This window comes from Lacerta agilis, chromosome 2 (assembly GCF_009819535.1).
Source record: "Lacerta agilis isolate rLacAgi1 chromosome 2, rLacAgi1.pri, whole genome shotgun sequence".
Lineage (NCBI taxonomy): Eukaryota > Metazoa > Chordata > Lepidosauria > Squamata > Lacertidae > Lacerta > Lacerta agilis.
This window is the reverse complement of record NC_046313.1, coordinates 45764613-45791989: the sequence shown is the minus strand read 5'-3', so window position 1 is coordinate 45791989 and position 27377 is coordinate 45764613. Positions and strand designations below refer to the sequence as shown.

The 27377-nt window shown below is 40.0% G+C and overlaps 1 protein-coding gene across 1 annotated transcript in view; it reads right to left on the bottom strand.

The window, feature by feature from the left end:
* DOCK2 (dedicator of cytokinesis 2) overlaps positions 1–27377 on the bottom strand; it is a 257870-nt gene that overhangs the window by 19697 nt on the left and 210796 nt on the right. The window contains exons 35-46 of the mRNA XM_033139853.1: positions 25006–25162; positions 23593–23633; positions 22140–22230; positions 21102–21221; positions 18836–18925; positions 17991–18095; positions 16930–17071; positions 13092–13173; positions 8877–8961; positions 8110–8196; positions 886–1062; positions 668–751 (exon numbers count right to left, since the gene is read on the bottom strand). Coding sequence (XP_032995744.1) covers positions 668–751; positions 886–1062; positions 8110–8196; positions 8877–8961; positions 13092–13173; positions 16930–17071; positions 17991–18095; positions 18836–18925; positions 21102–21221; positions 22140–22230; positions 23593–23633; positions 25006–25162 — 1261 coding nt within the window. The remainder of the gene's footprint in view (positions 1–667; positions 752–885; positions 1063–8109; positions 8197–8876; positions 8962–13091; positions 13174–16929; positions 17072–17990; positions 18096–18835; positions 18926–21101; positions 21222–22139; positions 22231–23592; positions 23634–25005; positions 25163–27377) is intronic.

Below are 27377 nucleotides of genomic sequence, written 5' to 3'. Positions count from 1 at the left end.
AGGGGAGCTGAAGGAGAGTCCAGCCGGGAGGAGAGCGAGGGAAGCGGGTGGGCATTGGGCAGTTGAAGACGGCGCCGGGCTTACCGGAGAGCAGGCAGAAGAAGAGGCTCGTAAAGACACACAAGCCCTCTTCCCCATAGCAGCCTCTGTGATTTGTATGCCCTGTCCTTTTGAATGAAGCTGGGCTGCTAAGCTCCCTGTTAGCTTGGTTGGATTAATTACATGCAGTTTTGCAAATCTGCTTTGCAGCCTCAGGGCTCCATTTAGGGATCGCAGCCTTTTCTCCCTTACTGCCTTTCGAGTAAACCAGGCAGCATACTTCTGAGCATGTGAGCTCAGATTACCATTTTCTGTGTAAACATGCTGGCTTGTCCTTGCAGCCTCCTGCTTTGTTCGGCCACCTGGCTGCCGATCAACAGTGAACAGTATTTGACTGGGTCCTAGTGCCCCCAGTCGTCTTATACGACGGAAAATACGGTAGTTACATACTGCAGAACCAGTAACTTTTATTCCCTACTTTGTTACAAATATATATTAGGAGAAAACATGTGCATATTATACAAGTAAAATCACATTATGCTGCTCTACTAGAAACAAGATCAATAAATGAAGAGGCAGGGAGGAAAGAAGAAAAGGCTTCAGAGAATTGTGCCCAGCAATGTATTACCTGCCAAGCAATCAAATCTTTAAGTCTGTTTAGTTTCTCTTGATCCTCAGGGTGGTCCCTGATGTACTCATCAGTGAAGAAAGCCTGCAAGCAGAAAACAGATCATTCTGTCTTTCTTCCTCACATTAGAACAAGCAATGATATCTCCAAGGTTGTGTTGTTGATATAATAAATCAAAGCATTATTTTAATTTTAAAAGCAACTATTAAAAACCTTACCTTCTCATATTTAGCAAACCCTCCCATGACGGCTGGATCAACAATTCCATTCAGAAGCATGGACAGAGGGTTTATTGGAAGGTTCTCATCACTTTGGTATTGATTAACCATGGCCAGAATCTTCTCATTGGTCATAGACATTGTTTCAATAGCATTTTCCAGGGGGCTAATGGTAGTCTGTGGGGAAATAAATCAAGAATATAATTTGTGTAATCTGAAATTGTACTACCTATCTATTAATTAGATGTGCTTCAAAAAATCTTGAGTGAATTCTGCATTCAAAATGCAGGGTCAACTCCAAAACATATTTTTAAATACATCAGAATTGTCAATATCAAGAAGGAGGGAGGGAACCCAACCCTTGTTAAATACTGACAATGAATTCACTGGTAACATCGTTTGTTGTTGTTGTTGTTGTTGTTGTTGTTGTTGTTGTTATTTATTAGATTTATATAAGGCCCTTCATCACAAGATCTCAGAGTGGTCCACAGGATAAAAATACAAGGTAAAAACACAAGAAAATAGTTAAAACAAAAACAACAAAGCAATAACCCCCCTCCCATAAACACATTTAAAAGGCTTTAGAATATTAATCAGCACTTCCGGTTAGGTGCCGAGTCAATGGCGGACGGGAGTCCGACGGCTCCGTCCTCCGTTAGGCGATAGGGAGCTCCGTGCCTGCGCCACGGGTCCCTTAAAGCCACGGGAAGAGCGTCCCGTGGACCGACGGCTTCGTGGGTCCCAGACGTGCTGTCTCCGCTCCTGATTTACCCTCGTAAGGGGGAGAATCGGGCGAGCGGAGCCCCAGCACGGGACTGAAGAAGCGACTGCCTGCGGAGGATCAAAGCAGCGATCCCGCCAGACCTGAGCACCCGGCACTTCCTACATAGAAACTTCCAAAGAAACTCTGTAAGTTAAAATACTGGATTATTTTACAAGTTTAAAGAGCACTGCTTGCAGAGGAAACTTCAAAAGGAAGCCTGTTCCCTTTGAACTGTTTGCGCGAGCTTGGTAGCGCTAAAAGATCAAAGCCGCGGCTAACGGGAAAGTTTTGCGAACTCTGCCAAACTTTTTAAAAGCTACTTAAAAGTTGTTTAAAGGTTGTTTAAAGACTTAAAAATAGTTGATACGGCAAAAGAAGACACCGCTCCCCCTCTGGACTAGGATTCTGGGTCAGTAGCGGGCTGCAATATATTGTTGCCATTTTTTCTTTGTTGGGACTCTAGTGCTACAGTGACTGTTTACCAGTGGAGATACTTTGACTCTTTTACAGCCAGTTACAAGCTATTTGAAAGACTTGGTGGATACATTGCAAGTGAGAAACAGCTACTGGCTTGGGCTATTTAAAATAGACTCTTCTTGGCTTTAAGGAATTTACAATTTTGAAAAATCTGAACTCTTTGCCTAAAAGTTGGATTAATGGACTGTTGTGGACTCCTGGCTCAGCAGCCTCTTTGTTCTCAGAAGCTAGCTGCAGGCCACCTGGTGTTTACTTTTGGGACTGTTGGTCTTCTGCTGTGAATGTCTGAGATAGTTACTACAGCAACTGGAGTGACCTTGAGATTACAGTTGCAGAGCCCACAGGGAATGGAAACTAGATCTAAAGGAACTGGCTCTGAAAAAAGGAAAGGCTCTGTTTCCTTAACTCTTCAGGAACAAATGGAGAAACTGGTTGCAAGTGTGGCAGAAATTGCAGCAGGTTTGAAAAGTGTCACCGAAGGGTTGAAGCAAACACAAGAATCGGTGAATACTATAGGTGCATCAGTGAATACAACAGTTAACTCTGCAATAGAAAAGCTCCAAGTGGATATTAAGGCCGATATTAAAACCTCCACCCAGACATTAGAAAAATCGATTGGTCAAATTGAGGAAAATGTAAGAAAGAACAGAGACGAAATTAATAAAATTGGGCAGGAGGTGATTACGTTAAAAAAAGACTCTGAGGAAATTAAAGTGGTCAGAGAAAAAATAAAAAAGGTGGAGGAAAAATTGGACAATTTAGATTTGGAGCAGATAGAAAATATTGGAACACGACAGAGAACTGTGGAAGAGTCTCTTGCTTTTCTGCAACTACATCAGAGAGAAGGAAACATCCGTTTGAGGGGTCTTCCAGAATTGGAGGGGGAAGACCTGAAAGCCTATATTGTGGAACTATTCTCAACTTTTTGGGAGTTAGAAGAGGTAAACGTCTCAGCTCGCATAGTGAAGGCCTTCAGATTTGGACCAAGAGGCTCCAGAGGAAAGAAAAGCACTAAAACAGTCAGTGACTGTTTGATTGTGCTGCACGATAGACACGACAGAGACTACTTTCTGGATTTACACTATAGAAACAACCTGGTGGTACAGCAGAATAAAGTAATTTTTTACAAGGATATCCCCAGATTTTTTTTAGATAAAAGAGCTCCTTATAACGACCTGGTGACGGAGTTAAGAAGAAGAAAAATCTCCTTCAGTTGGGAATTCCCAGAAGGCCTGGCATTTACGTTTGAAGGGAAAAAGATAAGAATAAGGTCCTTGGCGGAAAAGCAAAAGTTTTTGGACAAGCATCTGGAACATTTCAAAGGAACTCCACTGGACCCAGCACAGCTTTACAAGTTTCCAGAAGTATTTCCACCACCGCCGGGACTACCAGGACCAAGCCAAGATCCAGAACAAGACAAGAAAGGACAGGCAACTGGAGGAGAGGAATAAACAAAGAAATGGCGCTCAAGTTAATGACTTGGAACGTTCGGGGATTAAATCAGAGACCAAAGAGACGCAGAGTGTTTTACAGCATAGAAAAGAAGAATTTGGATATAATATGTTTACAGGAAACCCACATAGCCCGGCGTCACAGAAGATTGCTACAGAATAAAAAATTAGGCCAAGAGTTCATATCATCGGACAAGGTCAAGAAGAGAGGTGTAGTGATTTATGTAAAGGAGAAATATAGCCCAAGACAGCTATTTAAAGATGAAGAAGGGAGATACATCGCAATTGAAATTAATGTACAAGGCGAAAAATTTTTGATTCTGGGACTTTATGCACCAAATGATGGAAAGTCGATTTTTTACAAAAAAATACATGATTTGCTGCTGGATTATTTGGACTATAAGGTAGTTTGCCTTGGAGATTTTAATGGGGCAGTTTCCACACTAATGGATAGATCTCAAAGAACAAAACTAACAAATGATGGGAAACTCCCAAAGACTTTTTTTGAAATGGTGGACAATTTGAATTTGGTGGACTCTTGGAGATTAAAAAACCCCACAGAAACAGAGGCAACGTACTTCAGCGAATCTCAGCAGTCATGGTCGAGGATAGATTATATCTGGATCTCGAATGAATTGGCTCCAAAATTACAAAAAGCAGAAATCGGTCCTAAAACGCTTTCAGACCACAATCCGGTGCAGGTAAACCTTAAAATGATTTCCAAGGATTCTTTCAGGTGGAGAATGGATGATGCATTGATGAGAGATACCAAGCTAGTAGAAAGAGCGGCGAAAAAGATGAAAGAATATTTTCAAATTAATTGGAACTCAGAAGTGGAGAAAAGGATTGCTTGGGATGCAAGTAAAGCGGTAATGAGAGGATTCCTCATTAGTGAAAAGGCAAAAAAGAAGAAACAACAAAGTGCAGAAATGGAGAGACTGTTGAAATTAATCAAAGGAAAGGAAAAAGAACTAAGAGGACATCCCAGATGTGTCAAAATCCAAAAAGAAATTAAATACTTGCAATCCCAATATGCGAATATCATGAATCAAGATATCGAATGGAAAGTGAAAATGATGAAACAAAGAACATTTGAATCTGCAAATAAATGTGGAAAACTACTAGCTTGGCAATTAAAGAAAAGACAAAAGGCAAATGTTATCAGTAAATTGGTAGTAAATGGAAAAAATGTAGAGAAACCGGAGGAAATCAGATGGTGTTTTCAGAGATTCTATAAGCAACTGTACAAGGAGGAGAAGATAGATGAAGTAGAGATAGACCGATTTCTGGAAAAGAATGGATTGCAAAAAGTCCCAGAGGAAAAATTAACAATTCTCAACCACCCAATAACGACACAAGAAATAGAAGATGCAATAAACAACATGCAATTGGGGAAGGCTCCAGGACCGGATGGATTAACAGCAAAATACTATAAGACATTGAAAGATTGGCTATCACAGCCGTTAAGAGAAATTTGCAATAGAATACTAGAAGGAGATAGGGCACCAGAGACGTGGAAAGAAGCCTTTATCACACTGATTTTAAAACCAGATACTGATAAGACTCTAATGAAAAATTACCGTCCAATATCCCTTTTGAATGTGGACTATAAAATCTTTGCAAATGTTTTGGCTACAAGGTTGAAAAGAGTGTTGAAAGACTATATACATAGAGACCAAGCAGGTTTCTTGCCAGGAAGACAAATAAGTAATAACACGAGAATTATTGTGGACATTTTAGAAAAACTGGAGAGAGACATAAATACAGATGCAGCACTATTGTTTGTTGATGCAGAGAAAGCTTTTGACAAAGTATCCTGGATATTTATGAAAAAGAATTTGGAAAAGATGGGAGTTGGAGAAAAATTCTTAAATGGCATTAAGGCCATTTACACAGAACAAAGAGCAAAAGTCATTGTAAACAGTGTGATTTCGGAGGAGATCGAAGTAGAGAAAGGAACAAGACAAGGGTGCCCTATCTCCCCTTTACTTTTTATTACGGTCCTGGAAGTCCTTCTAAATATGATTCGGAAAGATAAACAGACAAAAGGAATTAAAGTGGGAGAGAAGGAATATAAACTACGTGCCTTCGCGGACGATTTGATGCTATCCCTGCAAGAACCAGAAGGCAGTGTCCCCAGAGCCTTGGAATTAATTGAACAATTTGGACTTGTAGCTGGCTTCAAATTAAATAAGCAGAAAACCAAAGTTTTAGGTAAAAATTTGAGTGCAGAACAGATCCAAAGAATTCAAGAAGCCACAGGCCTCAATTTTGTTAAATCTGCAAAATATCTAGGTATCAATCTCACAAATAAGAACTTGAACCTGTATAAGGATAACTATGAAAAATTGTGGATGGAGATAAAAAAAGACATGGAGATCTGGACAAGACTTAAATTGTCGTTAATGGGAAGAATAGCAGTGGTTAAAATGAATGTCCTACCAAGGATGCTGTTTTTATTCCAAGCCATACCAATATTGGACAAACTAGATTGTTTTAAGAAATGGCAAAAGGACCTATCGAAATTTATATGGCAGGGCAAAAAGCCAAGAATAAAATTTAAGATTTTAACAGACTCTAAAGACAGAGGAGGCTTTGCCCTGCCGGACTTAAGGCTTTATTTTGAAGCTGCGGCCTTTTGCTGGTTAAAGGATTGGTTTAAATTAGAGAACGTTGATGTGTTGGACTTGGAGGGACATGATAATATGTTTGGCTGGCATGCATACCTTTGGTATGACAAGGTTAAAATCCACAGAACTTTCAAGTCTCATATTGTTAGAAAATCCCTATATCAGGTTTGGACTAGATACAAAGACTTGCTTGAGAGAAAGACTCCTAGATGGATCTCTCCAGTGGAGGCCAAGGCATATAAGAGACCGAATATGTCTGCAAACTGGTTAAGATATATGGACATATTGCAGCAGGAAGGGGACTCTTTTAAGCTAAAAAGCTATGATCAAGTAAAAAGTCAGGTCCCCGACTGGCTGCACTATCATCAGGTTTATGAAATATTTAAAATGGACAAAAAAGTTGGTTTTCAAGTAGAAAAATCAAAACTGGAAACAGAACTGATAGAATCGAACTTTAAAAACCTTTCCAAAATGTATAATCTTCTGCTAGAGTGGCATACAAAAGATGAACTGGTTAAATCCTCAATGATAGATTGGGCAAAAGATGTAGGACATAATATTATGATGGATGACTGGGAGAGATTGTGGCAAAAAGGTATCAAATTTACTGCTTGTCATGGTTTAAGAGAAAACATAATGAAAATGGTTTATAGATGGTATTTGACACCAGTTAAGATTGCTAAGATGAATACCAAAATGTCAGATGTATGTTGGAAATGCAAACATGCGAAAGGTACCTTTTTTCATATGTGGTGGTTGTGCCCAGCGGTAAGTGCTTTCTGGGATAAGATTTACAATGAGCTTAAGAAGGTAATGAAAGTTACCTTTTGTAAGAAACCAGAGGCATTTCTTCTGAGCATAACCAATGAAGAGATACCCAGTCAGGATAGAGTGTTTTTTATGTATGCCACAACAGCAGCCAGAACTCTATTGGCAAGAACATGGAAAGGTGAAGAGATACCAACGGTGGAGGAATGGCAGATGAAGATGATGGAATACATGGAACTCGCAGAACTGACCGTCAGAGTCCGGGACCAGAGGGAGGGGAAGGCGTCGCAGGAGTGGAAAAAATTTAAAGACTACTTAGTTAAATCAGTTAAACTGAATATTTGAGCAGAATTAGACAGAACATCGGCTTTGGTAGATATGTGTCAGATATAAATGGTAAGAGGAATTGTTGTTATGTGAAAGATGTATGTGTCAAAATATGTTAAGATAGGTAGTTAAGATAAGATACATAGTTATTGAGATATTTGACTAAGTAAAAGCTAAGTATATTAAAATTTGGGTAAATGTGAATCGAACAATATATAAAGCTACCTTGAAGAAGTATTTGTTTTTTTGAAGACAGTGGAGGGAATGGGGGAAGTCCCCAAATAGAGAAGTTAGAAACAAGAAATATACAAAGATAGATATTGGTTAAGGTTTGTATATGTTTTTCTTTTTTTATGTTTTTATTGCTGTTATTGTTTCGAATGTTGATTATGTTTATTGTAGATTATGTTCAATGTTGATTTTGTTTTTTATTGTTTCTTATCTTTTGATGTTGTATTTTGTTTTCTCTTTGTCTTATTGGAAAATAATAAAACCTTATAAAAAAAAAATAGAATATTAATCAGCTATATAAAGCAAATAAATAAATAAAAATTAACATATAACACTTAAGAACAATTTCAAACAACACCCACCCAAGTTAAAATCCCATCCCCATTAAAACAATATTTTTAGCACAAGGGGGCTAGCCATGCCCTTGTTCCACCCCCAAAGTGGCATCCCCAAAGGGACAACAACACCCTTTGGTGTTTCCCCTTCAGTTTTCCATTGAAATAGTGCTGAATGTATTTAATGTGTATTTTTGTGAGTTAAACTGTGTATTAACCCGAATCAGAATTCAAATACACACCTGTGACATAGCGATAACTTCAAACCAACGCAGAATTCCAGGGAGCTTGTAAGCAGTAACAAAGGATGTTCTCTCAATCCACATAGACTATTAAAAGACACACAGAGGGAATAGGGAGTAGTGAAACCATAATGTTAGGACGTTAAGGGTACTGGAACAAAAATGTAAATAATAGCAGGAAGCTGCTCCCCTCCTTGCCCCACATCAGGATTGTAATAGCAATAAAAATGCAAACATAGAAGAGGCGTCTTTCTAAATCCAATTTTAAACTAGGCCACTGTTATGCAAGCTGTAAACATAAAGCGAGAGTCAAGCACCGAAAAAGAAACAGGGTAGTGGAGTAAATAACATATTGGATTCTGAACCAAGATTATCTGGAGCAAAAGATTCATTGTATGTCATGACCAACAAATCATTTATTACTTTATCTGCCCTGGATACCAGTATACCCACTAGGAATAGTGGAAATATGTTCTCTTTGGCAGCAGCATTCTATGTAGTCAGGAGCCTGTTTGTTTCCTTCTCAGGCCCAATTGTGATTAAATTTATCTCCTCAAATAGCAGGTGAGACTAGGCCCAAGGAACCAACTGTTTTAGAAAACCAGATTCACTTGGCTCTAAATATATTGAGGCACCCTACTCTTGTCCCATGTGTTCACTGATTCCAATTTTTCTGCTGGTAACACAGCCTGCATACATCGCTTCTGCACAACTAATGTATGCAATCCTGGTCATTCTGAAAACATAACTGGAAAAAAAATACTTACAGCAAATTCATTTTCAGGGTCAACAGACCCCTTTCTGACTGGTCTTGAGTAGTGGAATCTTTGCACATGGTTACACTTGTAAAAGCTGAAAGAAAAGAAATATTACAAAAGTCATAAATTGCATGTTTGCTTTACCTTCCATTGAATGTGCAAGTAAAATAATTAAATGTATTTTGTTTGTTTTTTAGTTACAGCACAGTGAACTCACTACAGGCAGCTCTGGTCCATATTGCAAAGGTAACACTAAACACTGGAGTGAGGACTCAGAGACTGGCAGTTTTGGGGTGCAGGGAGAAGAGAAGACAGAAAAATGGGGTGGGAAGGGGACTTGCATTAACAGAGTGATTTGGCACATAGGGGAAAGTGAAATGATGACACTTGTTAAAAGTATTATACGAAAACAAAAAAAGCCAACATTTTCTAAGGTCAAAAAACAAGTCTATCCAACGATTTTCAATGGCAATTTGCTGAAATCTCACTCTGCAGATGCTGCTGTTTCCTGTTGCCAATCTATCAATCTTCTCTCCTCTGCCTTTTTTTATGGACAGACATAAAGCACTATGTTTTATGGTGAGCTGTAAATGACCTGGTGAAGCAGATGATATTTTCCTTGTTGATACATGTGATATTTCAACCACTTTGCAGACATAACAAGATCACCTCTTGTGACAATTCCACTTATAGTGCGGAAATCTAGACACTCAAAAGCATGAAGCCATAAAACAATTCTGGTTTGCAAAGGGTAGGCAAGCACTGAAGGAAAAAATCTTACTGAAAGTGATGCCAGAGCCCCAGAATCAATATTATTTAATGATGCACCACGCCCTACATAATCACAATTACAGTGGTGCCTCGCAAGACGAAATTAATTCGTTCCGCAAGACTCTTCGTCTTGCGGAAATTTCGTCTTGCGAGGCACCTTTTCCCATAGGAACGCATTAAAATTTAATTAATGCGTTCCTATGGGGAAAAAAGTCCGGGGGCCCCTCCCGACCGGCACCGGAGCCAAGCCAAGCCGCGTTTTAAGACTGCAGTGAGCGAACAGCAGCGCTGCTGTTCGCTCGCTTCAGTCTTAAAACACGGTGCCGCGGCTCCGGGAGGGAGGGAGGGGGCCGTGGGATGATGCCCGACATCGGGCATGATCCCACGGCCCCCTCCCGACCGGCAGCGGAGCTCCGCGGTGCTGTGTTTTAAGACTGCAGCGATCGCTGCAGTCTTAAAACGCAGCTCCGCGGCTCCGGGAGGGAGGGAGGGGGCCGTGGGATGATGCCCGACATCGGGCATGATCCCACGGCCCCCTCCCGACCGGCAGCGGAGCTCCGCGGTGCTGTGTTTTAAGACTGCAGCGATCGCTGCAGTCTTAAAACGCAGCTCCGCGGCTCCGGGAGGGAGGGAGGGGGCCGTGGGATGATGCCCGACATCGGGCATGATCCCACGGCCCCCTCCTGACCGGCACCGGAGCTCTGCGGTGCTGTGTTTTAAGACTGCAGCGATCGCTGCAGTCTTAAAACGCAGCTCCGCGGCTCCGGGAGGGAGGGAGGGGGCCGGGGATGATGCCCGACATCGGGCATGATCCCACGGCCCCCTCCCGACCGGCAGCGGAGCTCCGCGGTGCTGTGTTTTAAGACTGCAGCGATCGCTGCAGTCTTAAAACGCAGCTCCGCGGCTGAGGGAGGGAGGGAGGGGGCCGTGGGATGATGCCCGACATCGGGCATGATCCCACGGCCCCCTCCCGACCGGCACCGGAGCTCCGCGGTGCTGTGTTTTAAGACTGCAGCGATCGCTGCAGTCTTAAAACGCAGCTCCGCGGCTCCGGGAGGGAGGGAGGGGGCCGTGGGATGATGCCCGACATTGGGCACGATCCCACGGCCCCCTCCCGACCGGCACCGGAGCTCCGCGCCGCCGAGTTTTAAGACTGCAACGATCGTTGCAGTCTTAAAACGCAGCGGCGGGGCTCCGGGAAGGAGGGAGAGGGCCGTGGGATCATGCCCGACATCGGGCACGATCCCACGGCCCCCTCCCGACCGGCAGCGGAGCTTACCTTTTCGCTGCGGTCGGGAGGGATGTTGTCCGCGTCTGCCATTTTGGATCGACTGCGCATGCACAGTCGATCCAAAATGGCGGACGCGGACATCACCCCTCCCGACCAGAGCGAAAAGGTAAGCCAGCTTACAGTGGTACCTCGCCAGACGAATTCGTCTTGCGAAAAACAGGCATAGACGAATTCGTCTTGCGGGTCAACTAAAAACTCGCAAAACCCTTTCGTTTTGCGAGTTTTTCGTCTAGCGAGGCATTCGTCTTGCGGGGTACCACTGTAAATTCAACTGCTTTAAGGGTCAACAAGGAACAGTCATAGCTACATGAAAATGAAAATTATCTATTTTTAATATTGTCCCAATGTTTCTCTCTCCCCCCCCCCCCTCTCTCTCTCTCTCTCTGTGTGCGCGCGCGTGTATGTGTATTGTGCCTATTATGATTTTAGAATACCATAGTGACTGTAAAATACATGCAAGTTAATGTAATAGGTGCTGTTTCCTACCATTGGACTTAAAGAACAATGCATGCAGCTGTTTTCTATTTCTACTGGATATTTTAGCTATTCTTTGACTCCTTGTTGTGCACCCACATTTCCATTTAACCCTGTCATCAGCAAAACAAAGAGCAGGGGAGAAATGTAGGCTATGATATCTTTTCTACTTTGATTTTGTTAGCTAATTTTCCTCCCAAGTTAGCACAGTGATATACTTGCCATACTCCCATTACAGCACAAATGACCAGAAGAAACAGAAGCTCAAAAGGTTCCATCTAATAGATGATGGCTATTGCATTACATTTGAATTATCATTCTCTTCAATCAGCTGCTTTTGGCAGCATTAGCTAGATTGGTGGTTCAGTGTCAGGTTTCCTGCTTAATGACTAGGGTGGGGGTGGGGAAATAAACTTAGCGGTGGCAACATGACAGATGGAAGGACAGATACAAAGACTTATGAAGTGCATCATTTCAAGGTGTCCCTTATTAGGTTAGCAATTTGTGTGCCTCGTGGTAGAAGAGTCTTTAAATTAGCTAACAGATACAACTGGGAAGTGCCTTACGCTGCCCATTTTAAAAGTTACTTATATAAGGAGGATCTCTTTGGAGTTAAGATTTGAGGTACACATTTGATGAACTAAACATGTTATTTATTGACTGGTATTTAAGTCTGTATGTGAAGCAAAAACAATTGGTTCTCTATATGTTGTTGGCTGTGACAGGGTAGGGTTCAAACATTTGACCCAAGGAGGAAAAACCTGGTCCAGTAGTCCACATTGTAAGCAGAGAGCACTTGCTTACACACATCCTGTTTTGAGTCCATGGTATTTTGCCTTTTAATTCTTCATGCAAGGACTATAAAATTAGAACAAGGTGCATTTTGTAGGTCCCATTGATACCCTCTGCTGAAATGGAAAAGAAAGTGCCTCAGTATTCTATATCCTGACATGGGTCTGACTCTGAATCTGTTACGAGTCAGGGGAAGAGGCTGAGGGTTTTACACAGCAGTGTTAGCTAGTGTGGTGGTTGTGGATCTGTACATAAGTATCTTTACTTCAAAGATCAAAAGAACTGTATATAGTAGATAGTAGTGCTTAGATTTGTCATGGGTCTGGAGACAGTAAACACTTTGTTACTGTGATCTTTGTGGGAGAGGAATCTGGAAAAGGCTGTTCCGTTGGTAGCAGGAAATCTCTGAAAACTCTGCTAGGGCTCCACATACTCTGCTGATACATCACCCTGGTTGAGGTGTGGTGGACTACCAAATGACACCCACAAGTCACTAACACAGTTGTGTGCTGATAACAGGTCCTACCAGCCTCCTTGTGCTGCTCACCACCTTCTAGTTCTGCTTAGTAGGTGTCCTTTGCACTTTTTCTGTACAGTCCTCTCCCTTGCCAGCACCCTCTGAACCTCTCTTGCCAAGGGCACCCAGAGAAGTGCCCTAGATTATTCTCTTGCTGTCTGAGTAGGTTCACATTGGAAGAGGCGTTCCAACAAATACTGGGATCCTGAATGGTATAAAGATTAAGACTCCTCATTTTATGAAAGGCTATATTCCATCTGAAGTTTGGCTTGGCTTATAGATTTCTAGCTGGTAGGGAAGCCAGACAGAAGATAACCCACTGACTGTGCCACTCTCAAGCACTTATATACAATTAGTTTCAACAAATACATAAACTCACGTGATAATCTGATCGGGAACTGGCTTATTTTTGAACTGAGGGTGTTCTTCCAAAACTGGTTGAACTGTGAAGCATTGTACATCTAAGATCACACTGGTTAAGGACAAAAACATCACAGCATATTGTGCTAAGCTTTGTAAGTGGATATGCGTAGCTTGGAAACAAAAAACACAGAGTATTGGGGAGTTGACAATAGTTGCCAAAGAAGACATTAATTAAAATTTAGGTTCAAAAATATTACATGACTTTCAAGGTGTCCAAAATATATTGAGCCAACAAGTCCTGCTTAAAGCGATTTAACCAACACTTTCAACTTAGCTTGGTAGCTAATTGGCAACCAGTGAGTTTCTTTCAGCAGTAGCATAACATGGTGGTGGTAGCCTGCCCTAGTGAACAGTTCAGCCTCTGCATTTTGCACTAAATTCAGCTTGTGGCCCAACCTCAAGGAACAGTGGTTAGGCTGTCCTGGCTGTAGATGCCTTACTAGTTGAAGTTGGTAAGGTCTCTGGGGTCTCTGGTGACAAAGATAGAATCAGAAGTCTTTCAAAGGGCGTATGACCCCAAGTAATTAATCAATTATCCAGACTAGGTCCTCTGTTTTGCCAGGGTCAGACTCAATTTATTGGTACTCATTCTATTCCACCACTAAGTACAGGCACTGGTCCAGGTCTTGCATGGTCTCCCCTGAATCAGATGTTACAGAGAAAAAGAGGTGGCATCTCACCCAGATCTCATAATGACTACTCTCAATGACTTCATATAGCTGTTAAACAGCACTGAGGACAAGATGGCACCCTGTGGTATTGCACAGCAAAAGTAACATGGGCCCACAAATAATCACCTAGTGTTATTACTTGAAACTGAACTCGGAGATACAATCAAAAGCATTTTAAAACAGTGCTGTGACTCGGTTCACGAAGATGATGATGACAACAACAATTTTATTTGTACCCTGCCCATCTGACTAGGTTGCCCCAGCCACTCTGAGCGGCTCAGTAGTATCAAAAACCACAGAGACACCAAATAAAAACATCAAGGTCACACTCTGCTTAACTGTCTCTTTATCCTTATCTTAAATTTATCCATCAGGGAGACCAAGGTTCATAGCAGGATCTGAACCAGGACTGAAATGAGTCAAGATAATCAGTTTCATCCAAGACTGCTTGCAAGTGTCCCACCATTCAGTCACTTTATGAATGACTAAAAAGGAAGCTTCATACATTCCTACATCTTACATCTTTGAGTGGAAAGCACTGCAGCATAATATAGAAATCAAATAAGGAACATTTGTTTGGTTACTAAAATTGTGCTTCAAAATTCCGCCCTACAGGTAGGAAATGTCTCTTTTTAAAAAAGTGATTGTGTGTGTGTGTTGACAGTTTCCTTTCCCAGAGTAGGAAGCCAGAAGAAAGGAAAGGTGAAGGGTGAATGGAAAACAAAAAGAGCTTGGTTCTTAAGTGCTTTTAGCTTGAGTGTTGGGCCTGAGAAATGGAGACACATGATATTTTGACAAGCTGTTATAAAACATTCCTATAAAAGACTGGCTTAAGGCTTTTAAAGCTTTCTAAGCCCTCCTTACAGCATGAACATGGTCTTGACAAATCATGATCCAAAAATACCACCCTATTGAATAAACAGTGTCATGCTTAGAAATAAAATCACCACAACCTTTCACTTCAAAAGAATACAAATAATGCAATCAATGTTGCAATGTGCTGAGAAAATAGTTAAAGTGAGTGTATTGTGTTTTAGTTTGTTGGAAGCCGTCCAGAGTGGCTGGGAGAACCCAGTCAGATAGGCGGCATATATAAAAATAAAATGATGATGATGATTATTATTTTAGCATTAGCATTAAGAAAGCTCTGAACCAGGGTTGGGGAACTTGTGGCCCTCCAGATGTTGGCCAAAGGTTAGGGATGATGGGATTTATAGTTCAACAACCTGTAGAGGGTGCTAGGTTACCCATCCCTGCTCCTTCAATGGGAGGGTGATGCTTTGCTCTACCTCTTGTTCAGGGCATTCAGATAGGCATTTCTATGAGGCCATTCAGATACTTCCTGATGTGTCCCAATGACGCTTTTGATTTTCCTCCAAGTGATAGACTCAATGGCAGCTGTTTTATGGCACTTTTTGTTTTAAATGTTTTATATCTTATTTTACCAACCATTGTTGGAGTTAAGAGTGCCATTGTGGCAGAGGTTTAAAAATAAACAAAAAGGAATTACTGTGGTGCTAAAACTTGCATTGTCAGTATACAGCTTTGTACCTGAGGGTGATGGTGGTCTAATGAAGAAACAAGCCGCTCTCTGACTTTGTGAATGATCCTTAAACACTTTATGGACTTAGGTGTGCCACTGTGGTCAAAAAATGTATTATTTCTGTGACATATTCATAGAACAGGATATACTGCTAACAAGAACTATGTGCAAAAATATTTTAAGTAGTTTCATTGATGCATTTTGCAGTAGTGGACACAGTATTGACATGACATACACCATTCTCTATGTAAAGTCTGCCTGCACAAAGCACAACTGTGATATGACAGCTGTTCCATGTATGCCTTTAAACCACAACTGTTTATCATCCTGTCAACATCCCTTCCCTCTTAGGCTGGAGATGGACAGTAATTTTTCAGCGTATTAAAGTTGTATGTAAAAGACATCATTTTTTGTGGCATCTATGTAGCCTATGCTCACCTCTAGTAATTATGTTCAAATGAAGGTTCATAGTTCAGTAGCAGAGGTCCCCAGCATCTCCAGTTAAAGCAGGGATTGAGCACAATCAATCCTCTAGATGCTATTGGGCTCCAACTCCCATCAGCCTCAGCCAGCATGGCTAATGATGAGAAATGATGGGAGTTGGAGTCCAACAACTTGAGGGCCAGAAGTTACCCATCCTGGAGTTTAAAGATCAGGAATACCTTTGCCAACCACAGTTGACAATGTTGAGTTAGATGGACCAACTGTCTAAGTCCCCATAAGGCAACTTCGTTTTGCAAGGTTCTGTAGTAGATTTGAAAAGTGTATGTACACTGAGGAAAATAATAGTGTTATTATAGCACTTTCAACTCTTAAACATAATTTTTTGTCTACAGCATTGAACTATGCAATCCGGTATAATATAAAGAAGTGAGAAATGAATGCATCCCACATTGTGTTTCATTAAGGATTCTGATATGCACTTAGCACTTAGCACAAATGGCAGATTTATCTTTAGGGAGAAAGACCCTATTTCAATTTTAGAATATGCAATTTGCTTCCTCCTCTCCTATCCTCTCATGAAAATATATTTTCTCCTGCCTCCCTTCCCATAGTTTGCTTTGCTATGAATTATAACTATAGATAAACACAAGTATCTGGAACTGTCTCTCAAGTGATGTTGGTTAACTCAAACATTTTCTAAAAAATAAATACATAATTAAAAAGAAAGGTGAGGATCACTGTGGCCAACTGGAAAAGAGCTGCTGAACCCAATAGATGCATACTTACAAAAGCAAGGATACTCATGTTTGTTTTTTACAGGCAGGTCGTAGCCTACAAGAGAGTTCATTAAATGCTTCAGAAAACCTAAAATAAATATAGCATTACAGATTAAGTAGAGTAGTAAACTGTGCCAGTTACTGAGTGCTCATAGAGCCACAACCAAGCATAGCTTCTTGGAAAGTGTGATGTATATTTGTATAGTCCATATATTTCCAATGTATATGTAAAACACTTTATGAGTTTATCTTCAAAAAGCATACCTAAAACACTGAGAATTTCGGTATTGCTCTCTCTAGACTTCCATCTAACGCTAGGCATCTCTTTCCCCTTTATTAATAATTATAGATTAAGGATACATTGGCCTGTGGAGTTTTTGATGTTCTCTCCAGGGGGTGCAGTAGTAGTCATTTTTTCAGCATTTGGAAAGTGGCTGATCAGCTGCGCTTGAAAATCTTCCCTCCGCTCATATTCTTTGCCACGATAGATGAACACTTTGTTCTGCAAGAAAAGCTTAGATGACTTTTGAGTCTACAAACCTGTAGATAATATTGCCATGCATTAGAACATTACTTACTCTTTTCCTCTTAGCACTAGTGAATGCAGGCTGCATATGCAACACTGTCTTCTTAACACCAGCAATATTTCAAGGCCATCATTCGCAACACATTATATGTGAGGGCCAATTTAAGAAGGTGAATAGAGCCTTGCCATTCTTTAAAGAAGCAAAAAGTCCATTTATTATGGACTACTGCTCCTTACTCACACAATTCTCCTGTAGGTTGATAGGCTGGGTAGGGACATCTAGTATTCTTCAGTGTATCTCAGGCTATGGCTGCATTGCTAATCAGTTTTTGAAGGGTGAGAAAGCGGAAATTGTCTTTGTGGATTAGCAGCATTTGAAAGTTTAAGCTATTAACAGCAACAGGAATCATAAAAACTGTAGTAAAGGCACAACTGTTTTATGAGATTTCACCTATACAAATTACAAATATAAATGGAAGTGCACTAGATGTAATAGTCATTAGATTTCCTGTTTCATTCTCTGGGCTATTTGTATTGCTGTTATTATTGTTCATTAGGAAGTGTTCCAGCTATAAACCATTCCTTAATTATGATTGTCTTGTAAAAATCCAGAACATTCCCTTATCACCACTATAAGCCTCTTCTAACCTTGAAAGCAGCAGGAAAAAGAACAGAACGCAATAAATCACATTTCTTTCTGAAAATGTGACACTCACTATTGTTACAAATGACACTTCAGATGGCTGCAAGAGAAATCCTGTGCATTGCAGAGTCAAATGAAGATAAATTTCTCCTGCAGTAAATAACTCCATTTTCACTGGCAGAATATTGGTGTTCCTTAGGGCTATGTACAAAGAGTTATTAAAGATAAAGTACACAAAGCAGATGCATTTACCCTTAGAAAGGTGGGGAACCCTTGGCCGTAATATCCAACAGCAAAGTAGTCTGGTTTAGGCCTCAGAATTTTCATAATATTTTCATAGAACTTTGCTTGCTGTTTCTGAAAGTAAAGACATGGATAGGTTCCTTTAGCATCACAGTAAAAAGAAACTGGTTAACATCACTTTCATTAAGTATGCAATTATGCTTTACATAGCCCCCTTAAGCATTTGTATATTAGTACATTTTCATATTACTATGAAAAGAAAAACAACTATTCACCGCACCCAGCAAATTACTTAAAAAATGCTAGAAGAGAGAAGACACTGATGCCTGAAGCGAATAAAATCTGAAGATGTAGAGGACACTTGACCAGAAAGAATTTCATGCACCTTCCAGCTTGATGAAGATTTCCTGGCTACATCATAGCTACCCTGCTACAACTTACAGAATGTCATAACAGGCCCACTCCTCTCTCCAATCAACTTAAGTAAGAAAAGAAAGCAAATATCATTTTTTATAAGTGTTCTGGTTTTACTTTTATTAAGCAGTTTAATACAGATTGTCAAACACCACCTAAGTAAGTTTACACATGCACTTTCATCACTCAGCAAATGCAAAACACACTTCAGGATTTGCATTTATGGAACAGCAAGGATGAATCAAATACCACAGACAGCACTTTTAGTTCACTTGACATCACATATTAAACTGCAAGTCTTTGAACATTGAGTAATTCAGCAGTGTACATGCATGTATGAATCAACCCGATTAATCCTGGCCATCGGATTTACATAAAGGTTTTAAAAAGAAATACGAAATTACAAGTAACTGGATATTTTTGGAGAGTGGAAATCCTACCAGGTTCTGGCTGAGAAGTTCATAATCAAAAATTTCCATTTCATATTGTTCTGCCAGCTCTTTGCACAAGGATATTGCTTCTTCCCACATCTGCAACACAACAGGACATTCAGAAGCATAATCACAAGATCACAAAGATAAATAATGCTTTCAGTCATCACAAAGTATGGTGATCTTAGTGATGCTTCCAGAGAGTAATACTGGGTGACTGTGCTGTTTGTCCACAATGCTATTTCATATCTATATGAAGCTGCTCTTAGTGATCATTAGGAGATTTGGACAAGGTGTCACCAGTATGATTCTGCCTAGCTTGATTTCTTTGTGAAATCTGAAATGAGTTCATGCATATCCTAAAATGGTGCCAGCATGAAGTCACGGGTTCAGTTAGTGCTAATAAGGTTGGATGGTTTTCAGATCTGGGAAATGTGTTGATCATAATAGGGTTGCACTTTCTCTGAAGGAAGAGGGGCATAGTTAGGGGTGCTGCTCTCACAAGAGCCCCAGGTGATCTCAGTGGCTTGGAGTACACATTACCAACTTTAGCTGGTACACCAACTTTGGACTTCTGTGGACAAGAATAGTCTTGTCATAGTGATTCATACACTGGTAAACTCAGGCTACTGTAATCCACTTGGTTCAGAAGCTGCAGCTCATGCAAAATACAGCTGTTGTGGTGCTTAGTGGGGCATCCAGTTTTCCACATATTACACCAGTGTTGAAAGATCTGCACGCTGCTCAGCTTTTTGTGGTACAATCACATTTTGTTTTCATCTAGTCCTTACAAAATTCTATTGAATATTGAACTGCTTAGAGATTTTTATTACATTAAGTGGAATACATTTTTATAAACAAAATAATATATATATCTAAAATGCCACTAATTAAGGATATGTCTAAAATAAAGTATTAGAGGCAAATGTATCTGAAACACAAAAGATTAATGTGCAAAAATAAATGTGTAAAATTATTAAAAGAAAGGTGCATGATTCATTAAAAGAAGAGCACAAGTAGGGCAGCTTTTATCTTTAAATACCAGAAGAATGTCACTTCTGCTACCAGAGGCATTTGCTTTGAGCCAGTATTTTTAAAGGCTTGTGTGTTACCTTTCCAATTGTATTATATTTAAGTGCCATAAAGGGCACCTAAATCAATCTAGCCTACTTTATACCCATCTCTCTTTTAAGTTATACATACCTGCTTGCTAAGATGCACAAAAATATAAAGCTAGAAATCAACACATAGCTCATTTATTTCTAAGAGAATATGTATGATTTTTGGGGCACCGTCAGGAGTATCAAACAACTATACACACCTTCTGATGAAAACAGGCCAGTGTTAATCTTAACATGTGACATTTCATACATGCAAATCTCAAAATTTATTATTTTATTATTGTTGGAAGACTTCCCTAGGTTCTTGCTGTGTCAGTACAAACTTATGCAGTAAACCAAGTCTACGCTAAATTAGATGAAGTTCACATTTGTGCAAACATGTCGTTATATTAAAATCCTCTTTTTAAGACGAGGACACAAGATGTTATCCAGATAACACCTACAAATCTCAACTTTTCCTCCACTGTATAATAGTGACCTGTTTAGGTACATGCACTGGCCTTCTCCACATCTGTGCCACATTTCATGTTGCCATGACAAAAAGTAAATGTTCTGGAGAACAAACTTTCACAATGCTATCACCAAATACCAAGACCTTTTGAACTACTGCCACGGCTAAATGGAAGATGTCAGCTGCACAGGATAGAATTTACTACAGCCTAGTGCCTTCCTAGGAGATAAATACACCTTCTGAAAGAAAACCTTTAAGTTCTCCAGTGATTTCAATGGAAACGTCTGCTCCTTACAGATAAAAACTGCTTTACTATTGACCTCAAAATATGATAGATCAAAGCCTAGATGGCTTTATTAGTGTCACGTAGACCTTAACGTGTTGGCTTGATCTCAATACATAATCTATGTGTTGCCTCAATCATAGCAACACCTTGCTAATGGAAACTTGCATACACTTGTAAAAAAATAAATCTATGCACAAACACTATGTTTGTACCACCATTAAGACTAAAAGCAATATACTTCATGATGTATGCAAAATGGAAAGAATGTTTACAAGTGGCTACATATATTAGCCCATCAGACTATTTAAAAAACAACTGGTGAGCTTTATATTGTGCAACAAACTTAAAAGCCATTGTCTAAAGCTCCTCAGAAGAAAATAATAATAATAATAATAATAATAATAATAATAATAATACCTTCCCCTTGTCAAAGTATTCTATTATCATCTCATACAAGTGTTCTTTCAGGTGCCGATGACTTTGCGAACTCTGAAATTCTGTTTGCATGACTTGGGGAGTGCACTGTTCATCACACCACTGAGGAGGAGGAGGAGGAGAAGAAGAAAAATAATAATAATACATAATCGCCATTTGTCTATAATTTAGGAGCTGGAGTGATACAAACAAAGCAGTCTTGTTCTGACAAACCAGGTACAATAGTCAAGTACAAAATACAGTCATACCTCAGGTTACAGATGCTTTGGGTTGCGCGTTTTCGAGTTGCGCACCATGCCGAACCCGGAAGTACCGGAACAGGTTACTTCCGGGTTTTGGCGCTCGCGCATGAGCAGAAGTGCCGAATTGCAACCCGCGCATGCGCAGACGTGGTGCTGCGGGTTGCAAACGTGCCTCCTACACGGATCACATTCACAACCCGAGCATCCACTGTACATGCACTGAACATGGGTTTATTATTATTACTTGTCTCTTTAAAATGCACATAGGAAGGGGCCCAGTCCTTGTCCAGTCACTCAGTGTGTACATTTCAGTGTAAAACAACAACAATGATATGCATGTTGTTTCTGATGGGCAAATTTACACGTACATTTATATCTTGGTTGAAAAAGTGTTGTATCTCCTATGGAGAACTTTATATATATATAATTTTTATTAAATATTTTCGGATACAAAAGTATGTGCATTGTCTCTACTTCTGGGTCGTAGAGTCTTTTCTATAAATCAGTTAAGTTCAATGTGAGACATTAATCCAGCCAGATGGGCGGGGTATAAACAAATATTATTATTATTATTATCATACAGTATAAGAAAGATGGAAGAGCATGGGATTTAAATGGGTTTCAGTGCTCTTCCATTTCAAACTTTGCTAGGGTGCTAATGGAAAAGGGCCAATGGTTTACAGTTGTCTTGATAGTCCCCTATTTGTAGGCCCCATGAAACGTATCAAATGTTAGTCCCAGCCAGCGTAGACTAATTGAAATTCATAACATAACATACTTTCAGAAGTGAAGCATGCAGCAGAAGAGTATAGGCTGCTTCAGTGTAGTTCTCGCAGTCTAAATGAAGATCCCGAAGTTTATACAAGTACCTGTTAGTGGATGAAGCGAGTGAGTGAGACAGAACAAAGGAAAAGTTAATGAAGAGGTGGCAAGATGAGCAGGACTGCCAACATTCAAATCTGGGACTTATAATGCATTAATGTATTAAAACTGAGTTCAGACTAATAGAACTTTAAAAATGCTTAATTTCTGGCTGGATCAAATGTTATATTTCTGACTGCCATCATTATGAAGCAAAGCTTGACAATGTGAAGGCACGAAAGCCAACATACAAATGAGATCATAATGAGAGCTTTGAAGACCACTCCCATTGACTTTTGCTGTATTACAAAAAAAGAGAAATGAGAGAGCCTCACATCATTAATTTTCCTCCTTTTACCACTTTGCTTCTATGTATACTGAAAACAGGCCTAAAACCTGAGTTGGTGCTGATGTTTCTTGTAGTCCACGAAAGGAGCTACATATATCTTCTGTCAGTTGCAGTTGACATTCTCCAAATTCATGGAGACACAAAAGGCTTGCTAAATATCCATATCTTTATATTCATATAAGGGAAGAAGCAACATGCCCTCATAAGAAGACAGGCAAGTTTCATGAAGAAACTGGTGTAACATGTTGAATTCAAAATTTTAAAAGGAGTGCATATTTAAAAGAAGGGTTATTTTTTGTGGGGCAGGGGGAAAACAGTTCTTGCATTGTATTTTTATTGTTCCAAGAGAAAGAAAATGAACATCAGAACTGAAAGCACAGGTAAACCGCATGCACTGCACATCTCCAAGTTCACATTGCAGGTATGATCCATCTTGACAAACTGCCTGTCCTAATATACTAGTTTGAAAGATGCTTGTTGGCCTGCTTTATAAAATCCTAAGTTTGCCTATGAGTTGAAAATAGGGAGCGATGAAGGGTTTCTAGCAGGGTTTAAAATGCTGACTGTTGCCTATGGATTTACAGATGCAATTTAATGGCTTTACAAATCTAATGTGCCTATTTATCATCATCACACACATATTTACAATATACATCGTATAAAAAAGCTGTTTCTGCAAAGATATCTTTGACTTCCGATCTAATTCCAAATGTAGTGCTCCATGTGCAAGACACCAGCAGCAGCACACCCCAAAGAGCTGGTCTTTATTTACAGATTTTTGTCTAATGCAAATACCAGTGTGAGGTGGGGAATTACAGTTATATGTATGGCATGGCTTAGTTGCAGAAGGCTCAGGCAAAATTTATACAGGACTGGATGAGCCTTAGACATTGCACAGTCGAGGGGAATGGAGTGCTATCAGTTATGTACCACAATTCCATATAACTTCCTGTAGATTATGTGAGGAAAAGCAATAGCGGTATCTCCAATAACAACAAAACCAGCTGAACAATCACCATACCTTATATACATTTCTTCACGGTTAATCTCTTTGTAGAAATTCTAGGGAAGGAAAATGAATGAAATCTGATCTCCTTTGCACACAGAAATCATGGTTAGTTTCATTCAGGGAATCACTTTGTCTTTATGTCATATTTCATCACTAAAAGTTCAAGGCTTTAATTAGTACTAACATGAATATGCATTACTTATGCACTGCCTCTGATTGAAACCAGAATTCATACAATTAATAATAGGTAATGTACTGTCCCAATCTAGGATCATAATATATTTTCCCACAGCAGTTCTGCTTATTCTCAATGAAATGATATTTTGAAATCATTAGGGTGAAAATCTTTTGAGTCCATGACAGCAATTGTTGATGAAAAGTTTTTGCTTGAGAAAAGTAAGAATCAGGCCTTCTATTTGCTCAGGTGATATAACATGAATTCTAATGTATATGTTCTTGCTGGCACTGACAGTTTTTCATAGGTAGCCAAAGGGACTATTTTCGATCAAATACACAAACTGTGACATACATTTGATGACAGAAAACAGGGGGGATAAGTTAGGCAGCTCAGAATGGCCAGTACCCTTGCAGGTAGGGCAAGTGTTGCTTTTCTCTGTAAGGTGTGACTTAGTTACAGTGCTGAGCATTATGATTGCTCAGTTGTTTAGATTGTGGTGCTAATAATGCCAAGGTTGCAAGTTCGATCCCTGTATGGGGCAGCTGCATATTCCTGCATTGCGGGGGGCTGTACTAGATTATCCTCAGGGTCCCTTCCAGCTCTACAATTCTATGATTTCTATGATCTAGAACCATACATTGTTTTCTATGAAGTATACAGCAGCAAGAGAGTAGTAGTGTAGATAAGCTGTGAATCAGAAAGTACCTGGTTCATTCAAGTTTTACCTCAAGCATGAGTACACTAGGTATGATTCTACCCTCTAAGCCTTAGTGTCCCATCAACAGGATAAGGAGAATTGTATCAGCCTACCTTACTGGGCTACTGTAAGAATTACTGATCTAATATAGTACCCCAAAGGTACTATATAAATGTTGTTGTTGTTGAGCATATTGGCTTGCTGCTCCGTTAGTTAGCAGCCCAATTTTATTTTTTGGGAATGCATGGAGTGTTCTCTTAAGACTATTTGGATAGAAGTTTCTAACTAACATTATAAAATTTAGACTTGATAACTTATTTTTTTCCCTTCCAGGTCTATGATAATATGAGGACACAGTATAGCTTCCATTTCCTTTCTATGTTTACTCCCTTCAGTCATTACTATGAGTCACCTTCAAAACAGATCAAGCATTTGCAGATTTTGTAGATTGCTCACAACTTCAAAACATTTCCCCACCATGCTAGTGTATGGATTTTTTGATTTACTATCTGAAGAACGTCCTCAAGCAGCCCTTCAAAACACTACATACCAACAAATTCACAGTGCAGCTCATGCGGTTGTTCTTGCTTTCATCATTCATCACAGCACGGTAATCCAACAGCTTCTCCAAAAGGCCTTTGACTAGGCTTACAAACGTTTCAACTGCCTTGGCAATCTTGGCATAACTTGAGGAACACTCGGTGAGACTGAAAATAAAGAAGACGGTATGAGAACCAGCATGTTGGAGAAGACACACTGGTGGATGTTCCTCTTGGAAATAAGAAGGGAGGGGAGATGGGGAGAGAGGGGAGCAATGAATAAAATCATTTGACTGCAAGTCTGGGATTATACCTCTATAAAAATGATACTCTAGGCACTGTTGTCCAGAACCCCACTTTCTACACACACGTGTACATTGCTACCAGAATGGGTTTTGCAGGTCTGCCATATTCTTCCAAAGTAAAGCTTCTGGCTGCTGGTTTAAGTTAAAAGCCCAGAAATAAAAAAAATCAACAGTTTTTAGGTTTGCCCATCTGGGAAATGTGTGCTCACACCACCTCCATAGCCCAACCTGATGGCTATTTTTCCCTACTTCCCTACTTCTTGCATTTGGCCCCTTGCTACCCAATAGGCAAACCTTGCACAAAGCTTAAGCAAAAGATAGATTACATTTGGTCTTTATTGATCATTCATTCTGATTTGTTTGAATGCCCTGCAACCATCTGGATTTGCTTGCAGGTGTTTATACATCTTCCCATTAGTGATTTGTTCATTCCACACTTTCTCTATGCATTTCCCTGTCACTTTCAAACTGCAAAAGGGCCATTTCTTCTTTTAAGAACTGCTCATAGGTCTTATTTATATGATATTAGCTGCCCTAAGCCTGGCTTTGGCCGGGGAGGGCGGGATACAAATAAAATTTATTATTATTATTAGTTGTAGTAGTAGTGGTATTTAAAGTGGATTTGTTGCACTAGCATGACAGACAGAGCCACTTCAACTGCACAAACCCAACATTCCAGTATGCACTTAAATCCCTCCAGCAAAATAGTGACAGACTGTTTTTCAGGCATGGCAGAGCTGGTCAAGTACTGCCATGTAACCCAACTTGTGCACGTCTGTGATTATGTGCTAGAAATACTGTGTGAACTAGAAGTACATGCATACACTGCAGTGAACTCATGGCGGCAGCAGTCAGTTATGCCATGGTCATACAAATTGTTGTAATCCTCTGTGCATAAGTACTTCCAGTTCACAAAAGTACTTGCTGTCCTTGATCAGGTGTGCATAGGGTCTGCGGCAGTTACAAATGAATTTAATATGAACATTTGGAGGAAATCTCATGGGGGTGTTTTGCCCATCCTGCCAGTCCTATCCTGCCTTTTCACTACCATTTCAATGAGAAAATGCACTGGAAAGATAGGATAGCCACTTCTGTACAGCAAGGTAATTTTCAGTCTTGAGTCATTGAATGTGTGACACTACAGTGCTGCCTCAATGTATTTTCTTCATGTCTTCTGGCTTTGCTTTAATGTGAGACAGGGGATTCATGGGCTCTGACAAAGTGAGAGGCTGGTGATGTTTCTTTTTGCACCATTATAGTCACATCCTGTTAAAGCATCCTGTCTTCCTACATTCTGATCTAGCTTTTAAGTGACTGCAGCAGCAACTAACCAAGTCCATTAAGGATTTTAAATCTGATAAATTATGGAAATTATGAGGGACACTGCACTGGAAAATAATGACACGGAGTTAGCAAATGCTCAGTTTCATTCTCCACCGTCTTAAAACGCAATTATCCTGCATGTCTTGAATTGTTGCTTTGCTGCAGTATGTACAGTTCTTGATTTCCCTGGGCTTCATTAGCAATGTTCATTTAAATGCAAAGCTGTGTTGTAATGCACTAGTATATTTTACATATGCAAATATATTTTGTAATTCATTGGCATTCTTTAGAAAATGCAGTCTTGCATTTTCATTAGATATCATGGCGTTATGTTTTAATACGTATTTAATGTTACCTCCAAAGAATAATCTAACTTTCATCCTAATATGTGGGCTTTCCATAAGGAATGAGAGGAGTTACTTTGTACACTGGGAATTTATTTATGCTTCCTTTCTTAGTTCATTTGCACCTTGCTCTTCCATCAAAGGCAAAGGTGGGAAACCTGTGGTCCTTCAGATGTTGTTGGACTACGGTTCCCAACATCCCTCACCAGTGGCCATGCTGTCAGAGGCTTTAGAATTCCAAGACCACTCTTAAATGACACGGCTGCAGATTCAAACTCGTTCCATGGTGACAGTGAAAAACAACTGTGGTCAAATCCTAATTACCCTTTTGGCTCAATTTAAATTGATTTCTCCCTCCTAAGCATATTGAGTTTTCTTCTCCTTGAGAAAAGTTCCAGAGAGGTGTAAACA